This window comes from Mycteria americana, chromosome 2, assembly GCF_035582795.1.
Source record: "Mycteria americana isolate JAX WOST 10 ecotype Jacksonville Zoo and Gardens chromosome 2, USCA_MyAme_1.0, whole genome shotgun sequence".
Lineage (NCBI taxonomy): Eukaryota > Metazoa > Chordata > Aves > Ciconiiformes > Ciconiidae > Mycteria > Mycteria americana.
In genome coordinates this window covers 153,305,242-153,318,980 of record NC_134366.1, presented here as the reverse complement: position 1 = coordinate 153,318,980, position 13,739 = coordinate 153,305,242, and the positions used below count along the sequence as shown (strand labels likewise).

Genomic DNA, 13,739 nt, shown 5'->3' with positions numbered 1-13,739 from the left:
TAGAATGATATAAATATAGCATCATCTTCATGGACCACCAATTATAGACTACTGGCAGTGAAAAATGCTTAAAAAATGAAACATATGAAGAATTATCCAGTGTTTGTCTACACACTATATTAGGAAAGCTAATGCTGATATTAACTCAACACTTCTAAGTTTTCTACCACTACACACAGACTAATAAAAATGGAAGTGGACATGTAGGTACCTAGAAGTACATGCATTATCCACACAAAGTCACAGAGAGGAAAACATATACCTGGCATCTCTGTAATGGTGATCTGTGGACTGGGTATACCGGGAACGAGGTAAAGTAACATAATGACTGAGTAGATGGCAGAAAGAAAAATACAAATATGACACAGTAAGATGGAGAAGGAATGATACACATCACACAACAGAAGACATAAAAATCTAGAATACAGGAGCTACAAAAGCATTGTGTAGAGCACTGAAATTATTAACAAAATTAGAAATCTGATATACAATTCTAAAGGTAAAATTATCTAGATGATTCACACATTTATTTTAGGAAGCCAGTAGGAGACTATGGATCAAGCCGATAGCTAAAATTTGGGATTTTCTACATTATTTCAGTTAGGAGGAAAAAATGTATAAATCTCTGCCTGAAAGCAATCTCAAGAAGTCAGATTGCCTGTTCCCTTGCTTGAAGGCAGTGATAACTTCAGTAGGAATAATATCTTTAGCAGAGGTTTACCTAGTCTGTCTGAAAGGCTACCACCATTGGGAAATCTGTCCCCACATAGCTAGCTCCAGAGCTTTCCCATTTCTGCATGTGTTTTCCTAATGTTTATCCTATTGTGATAAAAGATTAATTTAGAAGAAAGCCTTGTTATTATTTAAATAATTAATGAAGAGATATAACATCTGTAACAGGATATGTCAAAAAACAAATTAGTGCATTTCAAAATAATATAAACAAGATATTTATATATTGTTTATATTTTGAAAATGTCAAAATTTATATATTTTAAATATATTTGTTACAGCACTAGATATTTTCCAATTATCAAAAATATAAGAACGTTATTTCTCTTCTAGTATAAATATATGCACACAGTACAGGAAAAATGGTTTTGAAAGTCGTTTTTTCTTCCAATTTACAAGGAATTATTAGAATGCAAAGGATTGGTCTACAGCTCCTCTGAAGTTGGGGTATTTTAAAGGAATGTCTAATCACAAAAGTCCACATTGGAAGTGTAAACTGATTTCCCAAGAAATATGGAAAACCTCAGGTTTATCCTCTGCTTTTATTTCTCATATCTTAATTTGCTTATAATTAATGATTTTCTAGTAATCAAACACATTGTTACAGGTAGCTATATTACCTGAACTTATTATCTTTGCCTCTTTTGCATGTGGATAAAATGTATCATCAGCCACATGTAAATATTCTTTATAAGCATATTAGGTTAATTATATATAGTACAAGAGACCTTTGTGCTCACTTCTTGTCAAATACATGCAAAAGCACAGTTACTACTATAAAAAGCTTCTAACTTAAGTCCCTGATTATGCAATTTAAACTTTGCAATTTGTTACAAGAATGAGGAGCCGTACACAATTCAACAGGGCCCAATTTGACACGGTACACCAAAAATTTGAAGATGAGACCCTCAGAAGGACTAACAATTAAGAAAATAATCATAGGACTACGCTGGGGGCTGCAAAAAGTATTAGGGTTCTTAAACTAATGCACAGACCTGAGTATCAAAAGTAGTCTACCCATAACAGCCTGGCAGTCAGCATGCTGCCAAGAAGCATTAAAAAATAATTCCATCATGTTCTTAAAATTTGCTTTAGAATATATGCACTCCCACAGGAAGAACAATCAAATAAAAATGTAGGAGTCTACCCCACAGCAGCTATGATACATGTGATGATGGCAAACAACTGCATACCACCTTATTCTCAGCACTACGTGGTGACATTCGCAGGCTATATCCACATGAATACGCCCTTAAATGATTTAGATGCAACCCTAGAATGAACACCACAAAACTCTTGCAAATATTACATTAGTATTAATAAGCGATTAAGTGTTTCCAGCTGGTAGATGACATTTTAATGTTAACAATTCACTTTCACTTCCCCTTTTATCTCTCCAGTGAATTGTTGACAAGTTTTCTTGATAGTCTTTCAAAAATATAAGACATCAATAAATACAATATATTCAACCAGTTTTTAAAGAGCAAAGCTTTAAACAAAACTAGGACTTCAAGAAGAACATGTGTTGCAGAATACAAATTTCATGGGAATGTAATTGCTATTTGCAAGCAGCTTAACTTACTGTACAGCATGTTCCCTTCACTTGCTTGTACGAAGGCCAAGTGCAAGGTCCTGCACTTGGGTCACAACAACCCCATGCAACACTACAGGCTTGGGGAAGAGTGGCTGGAAAGCTGCCTGGTGGAAAAGGACCTGGGGGTGTTGGTCGACAGCTGGCTGAGTATGAGCCAGCAGTGTGCCCAGGTGGCCAAGAAAGCCAACAGCATCCTGGCTTGTATCAGAAATAGTGTGGCCAGCAGGAGTAGGGCAGTGATCGTGCCCCTGTACTCAGCACTGGTGAGGCCACACCCCCCAAGTACTGTGTTCAGTTTTGGGCCCCTCACTACAAGAGAGCCATTGAGGTGCTGGAGCGTGTCCAGAGAAGGGCAACAAAGCTGGTGAAGGGTCTGAAGAACAAGTCCTGTGACGAGTGGCTGAAGGAACTGGGGTTGTTTAGTCTGGAGAAAAAGAGGCTGAGGGGAGACCTTATGGGTCTCTACAGCTACCTTAAAGGAGGTTGTAGCGAGGTGGGTGTCGGTCGGTCCCTTCTCCCAAGTAACTAGCGATAGGACTAGAGGAAATGGTCTCATGTTGCATCAGGAGAGATTTAGATTGGATATTAGGAAAAATTTCTTCACCGAAAGGGTTGTGAAGCATTGGAACAGGCTGCCCAGAGAGGTGGTGGAGTCACCATCCCTGGAGGAGTTCAAAAAACATGTAGACATGGCACTTCAGGACATGGTTTAGTAGGCATGGAGGTGTTGGGTTGACAGTTGGACTAGATGATCCTAGAGGTCTTTTCCAACCTTAATGATTCTGCGTTTCTATGATTCTATGAATGAAACACCATCAGTTAATGTTCTGCTTAGCATTTGAGTCCTAACTACTTTTCAAATCCCCACTAAACTATTTTAAGTGCCCAAACTCTGGTATCAAGTTTTGTCCTAATACTTCTAGAAACTCAGAGCTCTAGTGTTCTTATCAAGATCTGAGACTCTTGCTTGTGAATGTATGGCAGGCAGTTCAGCCTTTTTCTTTTTTTTTTTTTTTAATTCAGGAATTCAGAATCAGAGTAAGCTGGCATTTAGATACAACCACTTATACAGTTTGATATGTAACAACTTTTAACAAGTTTGAAATATGCTTTCTCATCACCCAGAACTCTGCTTGTCTGTATAGAGAAGTGAGGTAAGCTTTAGCTTACACTTGACCTGATCCTCTGGCATTACTCGCTATTCATACTTTCCCTATTCTTTAGACTCCATGTTATCCATGCTAACTCATAATAGATAATAAGTCACTATAAAATGTTCTTACAAGTGCAACATAAAAAATGAGAAGATTATGTCTGAATTCATTAAGAAGAAAAATCAGTTCTATACATGAATTAATGCAGTAACTTACTAGGGTACAAGGCATTCATCATAAATCAAGAATATATAACCTAACGATGTTTGTGCATTTTCATATATATCTCTAACTATATAACAATAATAATTATAGATATATGATTCATGTAAGCATGTGTGTCTCTTTGTCTGGAAATTGTTTCTGTTAAAGTACAGTAATATTTTCCATAAAATATGCATGGTTAGTAAAAAAGAAAGGAAAGGTGCATGTCATATCTGTATGGAAGACAGAATGACTGACATCACATAGGTCAAAACGTGATAGTATGCACATTAGGAGGCAGCATATTTTTCTGTGCTTTACGTATTTCAACACACAGAGCAAAAGGCTTAAATGTCATCTACCTTCTGAGCATCCAGTCAATACTCCACTATTTATTTCTTTATTGTTAATACTTTATGTATTTAGCTTAAAATAAATTCTTTATGTTTTTATAAATATGTTAACAACAGAACACCAAAAATGCCTATGACATACCTAATTCGCAGTGTCCAAAACTGAAACATACACAACTTTCATTTGGCTAATAGCCAGTCTAAAACATTTAACATCATAATGTAAATAAATCATAATGCAGTAAAATAATTAAGCTTTGCATTGCCTAAGTGCAAAAGAACTCCAGAAATGTTCCAGATCTGCATCTAAAATAAACATGTCTTTTGAGCTGTTCATGAAAATCATGATCTCATATGCACATGTAGATGGGAATGCTCGGAAGACCATGGAGACATGGACAAGGTTTATATATAGCAGATTTTTAAAAAGACAAAAGAACTCCAAGATACTTTTTTTTTGGCAACCTTCATTTAGACTTCTAGCCTTTTACCACACATTCCTTACTTGCTACATTATAGTAGTCAATGACAGAAGGATATCAAATGATGGTATGCTAAAATGAAAATATTAGTATGCATCCTCACAGATTTCTGAAACATTACGTATTTTGTTACAGATAGCATGGACAGAAAATTTGCAGCAGCAATTCATTTCACTTATATTAAAATAATGACATTAATCTGATAAGGCAGCACTATAGGTTTTGCAAAATGATAATTGATGTATATACACACACACACACACCCTTGCATCAGGTGAAAACAGATTTCCACTATTCTGACAAGATTCCAGACATACAGGCAAACATGGTAACTTTCCTTTTTTAAAGTGAACAGAAAATGATGACTTAAAATTTTCTGATATTGCTCACCTATTTGTCCATTTCCTTACACCTTCATAAAAATTCAATGAATCAACAGAGTAACAAAAGACAGATCAGTGATTCAGTGACCAATTAGATTGCCTAATTGGACGTACTTAGTACCAGGAACAGGCTTGACATACCAGAACAGTCTCAGAAGCACACTTGAAAACACACACACATAAACAGAGTGCCTCACTTGAACCACCCATGGCATACCTTTCTCTTCTTCTTACTGTGCAAGGGGAGTTTAACCTGGTCTTTACTGCTTGGGATATTTTATTCAATAGTGAAGAAGAGGCATTAGAAGATTATCTATTCCTTTCAAGTGTCATTTTCTGTGACCAGGTCCCACTATCTGATTAACATTCCAGCTTCCCTATTAGAGTAGGAAGTTGACTCCCAAGAATTTCTGTGGAAAGGATGAAGTACTGGAGTACTATTACATCCTGACAATGTTGTGCTTATTGGAATACCCATAAATAATTCTGAATGCAAAACAAGACTGTTCCACCGTTAGAGCCTGCATGAATCAAACTCAGTTGACTCAAGAAACTGCTATCATCCTATTACTGCTTATCTATTCTTGTAGTCAGCCTCTTCCAGTGTATTACCTGACTGTAATTTAAGTAATACATTGTATCATGGGCAACACTACTATCCTCCATTTCTAGTAACACTCTTTTACACTTTTTCAATTGAAATAGCAAATTAAATGTATGACAAGCATGAAATTATTGATTGCTAAAAAGTAAATATAATTTTTTAGTGGTATGAATTTGCCTTTAACCAAATACTCCCAAACTTTTCAAGTTACAATTTTCTGAAAATCTAGCAACGTGAAAAAATGGTAATTAGCTTAATCAGACTGCAGACTAAGAAATAGGTAGTTCTTTGGATCGATTAGTTGGAAATTTAGGGGGAAAAAGAGCCATTGAAAGTGGTAGAAGGGAAAAGAGAGAGGGCTGGCATATGAAATTTAGGATAAGTACTGTGGGAAGGAATGAAGTAAAAAACTGGGCCTGGGATCAAGTTAGCACCGCAAGATTGAGTGCAGAATTGCTCAAGGGAAGAGGAGGCTGGAACTAATAAAATTATGTGGCTTCAGGAAAAAGGTGTGCTATACTTCCTATTAGCAGTGTACTCATTCCAACAATGGTAAGTCACTACTACAACTAGTTACTTTTTCCAAACAAGTGAGGCCAGTGATATGGTTCTAAAAGTTTAGATTCTCATCTGAACAAAGCAGGAGTTAATGTGCTCTGTGGTAGAATGTTTTCCATGTTGCTTCATAAACACCTGGGAAATCACACCTAAAATCTACGCAAAATGTGAAGTCAAGCTCTCAACCTTCAGAAAATGGCAAATGCCATTCAAGAATAAAACATTGGTTATATAATTTCCCCTGCTACATTTCACAGAAAAGATTAACAGAATAGTTTTATTATATAGTTTAGTTTTTTTAAAGGAGAACGAATTTTCTTTATGTATAAACATCAACAGTTTTTCCACCGATAATGGTATGGATGCTTTTTGTCACATCACTTGTATAGAAATTCCTGCTTATCTCCTGGGATAGATGAAATCCTAGAAATATTCAAACTGATTGCAACTGACAGTTTGAAGACTTTAGCTGTGAAACAATAGCAATTATCAGCAGAGGATCTGTGAACTGACACACATTCAATCAAGATGACTTTCAACAAGAAAATCAGTATCACATTGTCACAATACTCCCCATAATGTATTTTAAGTCCTTGCTCCAAAGGGCCTAACACTGAAGTCTTTTATCAGAACTGAATTATTTTTAACATGGGCATTTTGTACGTGCCTTTTATTCTGAGGAATGTATCCATGACTTTTTGTTGTTTCTTTGTGTTTTAATTCGGCTCAAAGGTTCTGAATCATGAGCCTTTACAGATGTAGCTACATTTGCAAGACTGCATGTCTCTTGCCACCTTCCTACTCCATCCCTCTGTTGGAGGTTACCATCCTTCAGCAGACACATGGAGGCACCAGGTGGGTGGTGCAGATAACTGTGCAATTTAACAGTGATTTCACTGTGAAGTAACATGCCCACTGTAAATAACAGCAGCTAAAGAGAAAAAACCCTCCTTTCTGCCATCCTTACTGCAAGGTTAAAGCATGGCAGTGTGCTCAGACTGCAATCCCTTCAGCAGTTAAATCTATTAGGGCTCATGAGTGAGCGCCCTGGGAGAGGAAACTGTATTTGGTAACATTATAAGTAACTGAAAACAAACTCTGTTAATGGAAAATGTAGGACAGTCTTACTTACAGGAATCCCTACTGGTACAACCTCTAGCATGTTTTTTATTTGCAACTGTAGGCATAGATATACAAAATAATTATGAAGCGCAATATACTATTAATGCAGATGGTAAAATTTTGAAAGGAGAAAAAGAACTTAAAGAAACGCTGCAATTATTGAGATTTAAGTTGATGCATACATTTTATAACGTAGCTATAAGCAGCTTTTCAGCAATGCATTTCTTTTACTTTACTGGGTATTTGAAGAAGCAAAGAAATTATGACATTGCATACCCACATATGGGTATGTACCCATATGACATACACAACCAAAAATTGAAAATGTTATCCCAGAATTTCCGCATAAAGCATCAGGTATCCTTTCTACTCTATAGTATCTTTGTATCTGTAATATACACTTAAATGATTGTACTGTAAAATATTAAGTAAATGATAAATGACTACTTAATTACATATTATTCAGCTGTGTATTTAATAAAGAATGTGAAAAAAAATTATCTGTTAAGTTTTGTGGGTTTTACTATGGTGCAATGTCTCAAAAAACTCTTTTCCTAGTTTGACCTAATCTGGCACCTAGCTATTAACAATGTTGAATTAGGAGCCTGCTACTTATAGATAAAGCAAATGACAATGTAAGATGACTTTTAGAACTGTAGAATTTATATTGCTCTTGGCCACATTTAATTTTGTGTTAAATAATGGAAGCAGCTAATTAAATGGCATCTTATCTAACATGCAGCAGACTCATGGTAGTGAAGTATTTTGGTCTTCGCTGGTCTGATTACAGTAACCAGAATTTTTGGCATGTATTTTGGCATTTACTTTAAGACATGTTTAAAAAAAAACTTCTTTCAACAGCATGAAACAAAGTGTTCAAGAGAAGGTCTGTATTTAAATGTGCTAATGAAATCATCTCTCAGTAATAGTGGTGTGATAGTCATGCTAGTCCCAGCATATCAAGACACCGTCTTTGAAGTGATTTAAAGATAATGGAGAATATTTCTTTAAATAATCATGGCTATGACTACACCATTACTTTTACATAGCCAATAATAACTTTTATTTTTTAAAATGGAAACTGTGCAATAGTCCTGATGAAGAGATAGCAGACCCAAAATTTAACTTGCTTTTTCTCTCTTGTTTTCTTTTAAGTGCTTAGTAGAAAAACATTTATACTTTAGGAGTTTTCTCATATGTCTCCACTGCAAGGCTATTTGAGTCAGGCATTCTCTGAATGCTCTGGCCTACTACATCTATGCTAAATTCACCATTAGCAATTTCATGCCTCAGGGAGAGCATGTCTAGGATAAAGAATGTAGTTAGACTAATAGTTGGTAAATAGTATCTAAGCTGGTTACAGCTGTGGACGTGAGTACAATTTCCTTACACTTGGTGTTTGTTGTTAACTGCTGACATATCTTTCAGAAAGTAATACACAGATATAGTTTTGGCTGATGTCTTGTTTCTGGAACTATGCTAAGATGCTCACATTGTTCCTCTAATTGACCCAATTATATTGATAGCTTAAATATAGAACTCTGAGGTCAAATCTGGCTGTTTCCAACATTTTCTCTAGTTTCAGTTTCTGAAGTGAGGCAAAAGTCTGCTTTAGAGAGCTTACTAAAACATGCCAAACTGAAGTTTACAAGGTTATCCTGTTACAGAGAAAAGATCTTATGGAACTTGGGGCTGTATTGGGTCATAATCATTCATATGTCATATTTATCCAAGGGATAAATGGAGCATGGAAACAACAAACCATCAGAGCTGTGGGAAAGCAAAGTGTGATTTTTTTTTTCAGAGGTAAGTGTGGAACAAAACAAGGATGACAAGTAGAGAGATTATAAACCTATACAAAGGTTCAGTTTTTCCACTTCTCCAAACTGCTTGCAGTTCCAGCAGTTTTCAGAATCAATACCATTGAAGAGTTACTTTAGGGACTTGTGTACACACCATTGTTTTTTATTATGTAACACAGACAGTATCACAAATATTCACTAACAAAATTTGAAGTCTAATAATCTTTCCATTCATAAAACCACTGTCAAACTAACAATGAATATGAAACATGATAAATGATTGGGAATAGTCTTTTGCTATTCTCTTGAGTGTTGCCTAAAACCAATATGCTTCAGAAACTGTATGCTGCAATAGAGGTATAACTAGTAAACAGTCTGATTACATAGGCAACCACTCACCATGTATGAACAGGAGAACTTCTGTGTGTGTTTTGGAAATACAGATGACATATAAACCTGTGTTCAGAGATTCAGAGCACACCTAACAAGCAAATACCTATTCATCTAGAATGATCATGTGAAAATTCAATCATCTCATCACCAACAACCTTCTGACATTGTTTTTCTGACATATTCTAAAAAACAATTCTCTTTCTCTAAGCCAAGCCAGTCCAGTAGGGGTTATTTGATTGAAGTGATGGGGAAAGATTGTGGTGCTGTACTTCAAGCCACCTTTCACTGCTATGCATTTATCTGGGAGGCAGCAAGCAAACTCGCACAGTGAACAAACCCAGGAGCATACCATAAGGCATATACAGGCTCTAAGGACAAGTCCAGATCCTATTTCAAGGGTGACTGGTCTAAAAATCAACATAATATTATCCCAAAAGCATTCTGTTCTTTTCTTTTAAGGAGACAGCTCAGAATCCTTAAGTTATTGCCTTCTGTATGAAAATCAGATAGCCTCATGAGCCAACTAAATAGCATTCTTCTTTTCTACAACTTAAATAAAATATTAAACAGTATAATGAAAAAAAGAGGTTCACCTATGATCTATTATACTTGTAATGATTACAGTTAACATTCTGGATGATAAATACTTGATTGCTTTTCAATATCTTAATTTTTTTTCCCATTTGACTTCTTTTTGGCCAAATTCAATTACAAATCACTTGGATAGATATGCTTTTTTTTTTCTTTTGGTACTCTTTTTTCTAACTTACCTAATTAGGAACACTTAATTACAATTTTTTTTTCTGAAGAATTTTGTCTTACATTCCTTACAATCATTGACCATCACATTAATGTTCTTTTAAGACATATTCACCTCTTCTGTTCAATATTGCTAACAAAAAGCCACTGATTTCTTAAATTCTTTGTAGTACAGTTAGCAACACCAATTATGTGCTTTGATATCACTTGAGGAATAACCTGTAATAATTATCTGTAAAAGTGTTAACTTCAAATACTAATCACATAGCACTCAGTAAGATTATGAAATATATCTGTATTACTCCTTGCTATATGCAATTATGAAATGGGACAATATCTAGCAATCATGCCTCTCTGACTATAATGTGCAGGTTTTCAACTTGGTGTATAAGAAGCTGGAAGATATTCAAAATTAAAGGTAACAAATGCTTTTTCTTTTGATTTTCTGACCTGAAGACAATGAGGTGGGAAAGACCTTATCAATATTTTTTTTTAATGTCACAAAGGCACTACCACAATTAATTCAGCAAAATTAACTACATTAGCCAACTGTTGCCTGCAATTCTTTTTTACATCATTAAAATTCATAGAGGTTGCCACAGCTCTGCTCACTCTTTGGAAGTTTCGTTAGGCAAAGCATTAGTCATGGTAGGATGTGCCTCTAAACACAAAGACCCTGATTTCATTCTAACACACATTGCCATAATCTCCCCCCCCCCCCCAAAAAAAAATGGCTCATAAAGTTGAGAAAAGACACAGTGCTAGAATATACTATTGTTATGTCTGTGAATTGCACTGTATCCAATGGGAGCATTACACTAATACTGAGCTGAAATTATCCATTTTTATACCTCTTTATTCAGCAGCAAAAATGTCCAAATCTACTGTTAGATTTTTTAAAAGATATTCAGCACTTAAAGAATTTATTAATATAGTACATAAAAATATTTTTATTAAAAAGGGCAACTAAGCTATTTGTCTTTTATATTGTACAATTTCTCATAGATTTTTCAGATTCCTTCTTGGCAAAGATAACTTGATAGTTTTGTCAGCCTTGTGTGCACTGTATATTTTTTAATGTATATCATGCAGCCAGTGGAAAATGAGTAGGGAAATGCTAATCTAATTAGGTAGAGTAATTTTGCTATTTACTTTAGTGAACTGCCATGCTGAAGTAATTCACGTTGATGAGTGTAGGCTACAGCTGTTTCTAATTCCAGTCAGATATTTACCTCTCTCTGTCCGGAGAGTAGTGGTCATCTATAACACGGTGTCTATCCATTCGGTTCAGGGTATTGTAATGCGCAGGAGTAGATCGAGTCCCTCGTGGTCCCTGATCCACATTCCGACTAAGGATAAAAGACATCAGATTCTGAGTTCTGGGTGCGCCTGGACCACATCCCTTCACTGGTTTGTACAGACAATTCTTAGCAAACATGGTGGTAATGAGATGTGTTAGCTGACCTGTCTTTTTATACTTTTACTCTCACATAATTTTAAATCTCATGGTAAAAAAATTTTCTCCTACAGAAAAAGGTGCTAAAAGGTGCTAAAGGACCCAAGTCCATGCTAGGGATAGGGTTTTTTCTTTTGTTTCAACATTTTCTTGTTCTGGAAATTAGAGGATAACTTTTTTTTTAAAATTAAAAAGGTTAATTTTAGAAAAAATTTCATTGGTCTTTCCAGACTAGTACCTTCAAGGAAAATTTCCTTTCTAGCTGAAACATACACTGTAAAGAATTTTCCATGAGCTCTTGAGTTTGGCTATACTATAAAGATGTAAACTGTACTAAGACACAATGAGGACCTCTGGCTGTTACGGTAGAGTGCAGCCTGCTGAAAACATTGTCATCTGATTCAAACAACAGATGCTTGTTTTGCACTGGAAAGTGTATTCTGTAATGTCACTAGAATAGAATCTGAAAAAGACAGAACTGTTTAATTAGGTGTAAGTCGTACACATAGTGCAGGCTTCGTTAAAGCCAGCAGTGTGCCCAGGTGGCCAAGAAGGCCAATAGCATCCTGGCTTGTAGCAGAAACAGTGTGACCAGAAGGACTAGAGAAGTGATTGTCCCCCTGTACTCGGTACTGGTGAGGCCGCACCTCAAATACTGTGTTCAGTTTTGGGCCCCTCACTACAAGAAAGATGTTGAGGTGCTGGAGCGTGTCCAGAGAAGGGCAACGAAGCTGGTGAAGGGTCTAGAGCAGAAGTCTTATGAGGAGCGGCTGAGGGAACTGGGGTTGTTTAGCCTGGAGAAAAGGAGCCTCAGGGGAGACCTTATCACTCTCTACAACTACCTGAAAGGAGGTTGTAATGAGGTGGGTGTCGGTCGGTCTCTTCTCCCAAGTAACAAGCCATAGGACAAGAGGAGATGGCCTCAAGTTGCGCCAGGGGAAGTTTAGATTGGATATTAGGAAAAATTTCTTTACTGAAAGGGTTGCCAAGCCTTGGAACAGGCTGCCCAGGGAAGTGGTTGAGTCACCCTCCCTAGAGGTATTTAAAAGGCATGTAGATGTGGTGCTTAGGGAATGGTTTAGTGGTGGACTTGGCAGTGTTAGGATTATGATTGGACTCGATGATCTTAAAGGTCTTTTCCAACCTTACCGATTCTATAATTCTAATCACCTTTACAGTTTTGTACTGTTTGAGACCAAATCTTTTCCCATCAATTGCTTTACTCACAGTTTAACCATTAATACCTACTGATACACACTAACTTCACTTTTTCTGCTCTTTAAAACAAATCCACAAGAATAGGAGGATAGTTGTAATACTTGTTGGATAATTAAAACATAATTGTTTTGTATAGATTTGAAAATAACAGTTTGCATGCTTCCCTCCACACAAATTCAAAGTTTAGACCAATAAATTCTTCTGCCTCCTCTCCTTTCCTGCAGTCTTCCCTAATGTGGGCCTCATTTTTTTTCACTTTTATACCATTCAGTTCCTGTGTCCTTCCTTGTCACTATGTGTGCCCTTCTGGTACCTGTCATCCTTATCCTTTGTCATTTGCCAGTCCCTGATTAGAGTGAACCTGTATGTGTATCCTTCACTGCTGTTTGCCTTGCTGTTGTTTGTTTCTGCATGTAAGTGCTATGAAGATGTTGTACTACACATAAACTTTTGCCTTCAGCTCTACTTCATTTCTCATAAAGCATTTCTCCACTCTGGCTTTCATGAAGCCAAATATAAAGTTTACTCTGGCTAATAAACTTTATATTTGCCATATTAAAAGTGAGTATAATTCTTCTACCTTCTACTCTAGAATTCTTTCCTGCAACTTGTTCTCTGTACGTGTTTTAACCCCCTTATTTATACCAAAATAATAGAAAATCCAGTATAGCCTTTACCTGCCATTGGACTGTTTCATATATATTTGTACTCTAAAACAGACATTGACAGGGCTCCTCTGCTCTTCTTTGTTAACTTTTCTACTTTTCCCAACAGCCAATTCTCATTCCTTCTTTCTGAATTCTAGTTTCTGTCTCACCCTTTTCCTCAGGGTCTCCCTTTTCATTCAGGTTTCAAAAAAAAAAAAAAAAATTTTTTTCTGTCTCTAGTATCATCTTATTTTACTCATCTCTTCTTTTGACTTAAA

At 36.1% G+C, this 13,739-nt stretch overlaps 1 protein-coding gene across 11 annotated transcripts in view; it reads right to left on the bottom strand.

The window, feature by feature from the left end:
- Positions 1-13,739, bottom strand: part of RIMS2 (regulating synaptic membrane exocytosis 2) — a 495,218-nt gene that overhangs the window by 155,114 nt on the left and 326,365 nt on the right. For 9 of the 11 annotated variants that reach the window (XM_075495092.1, XM_075495093.1, XM_075495094.1 and 6 more), the window contains one exon: positions 11,373-11,489. The exons of 1 other annotated variant lie outside the window; for it this stretch is intronic. In XM_075495092.1, coding sequence (XP_075351207.1) covers positions 11,373-11,489 — 117 coding nt within the window. Of the gene's footprint in view, positions 1-262; positions 329-11,372; positions 11,490-13,739 lie in introns of all 11 variants that reach the window. One more of the 11 variants, XM_075495103.1, reaches the window with a different exon arrangement.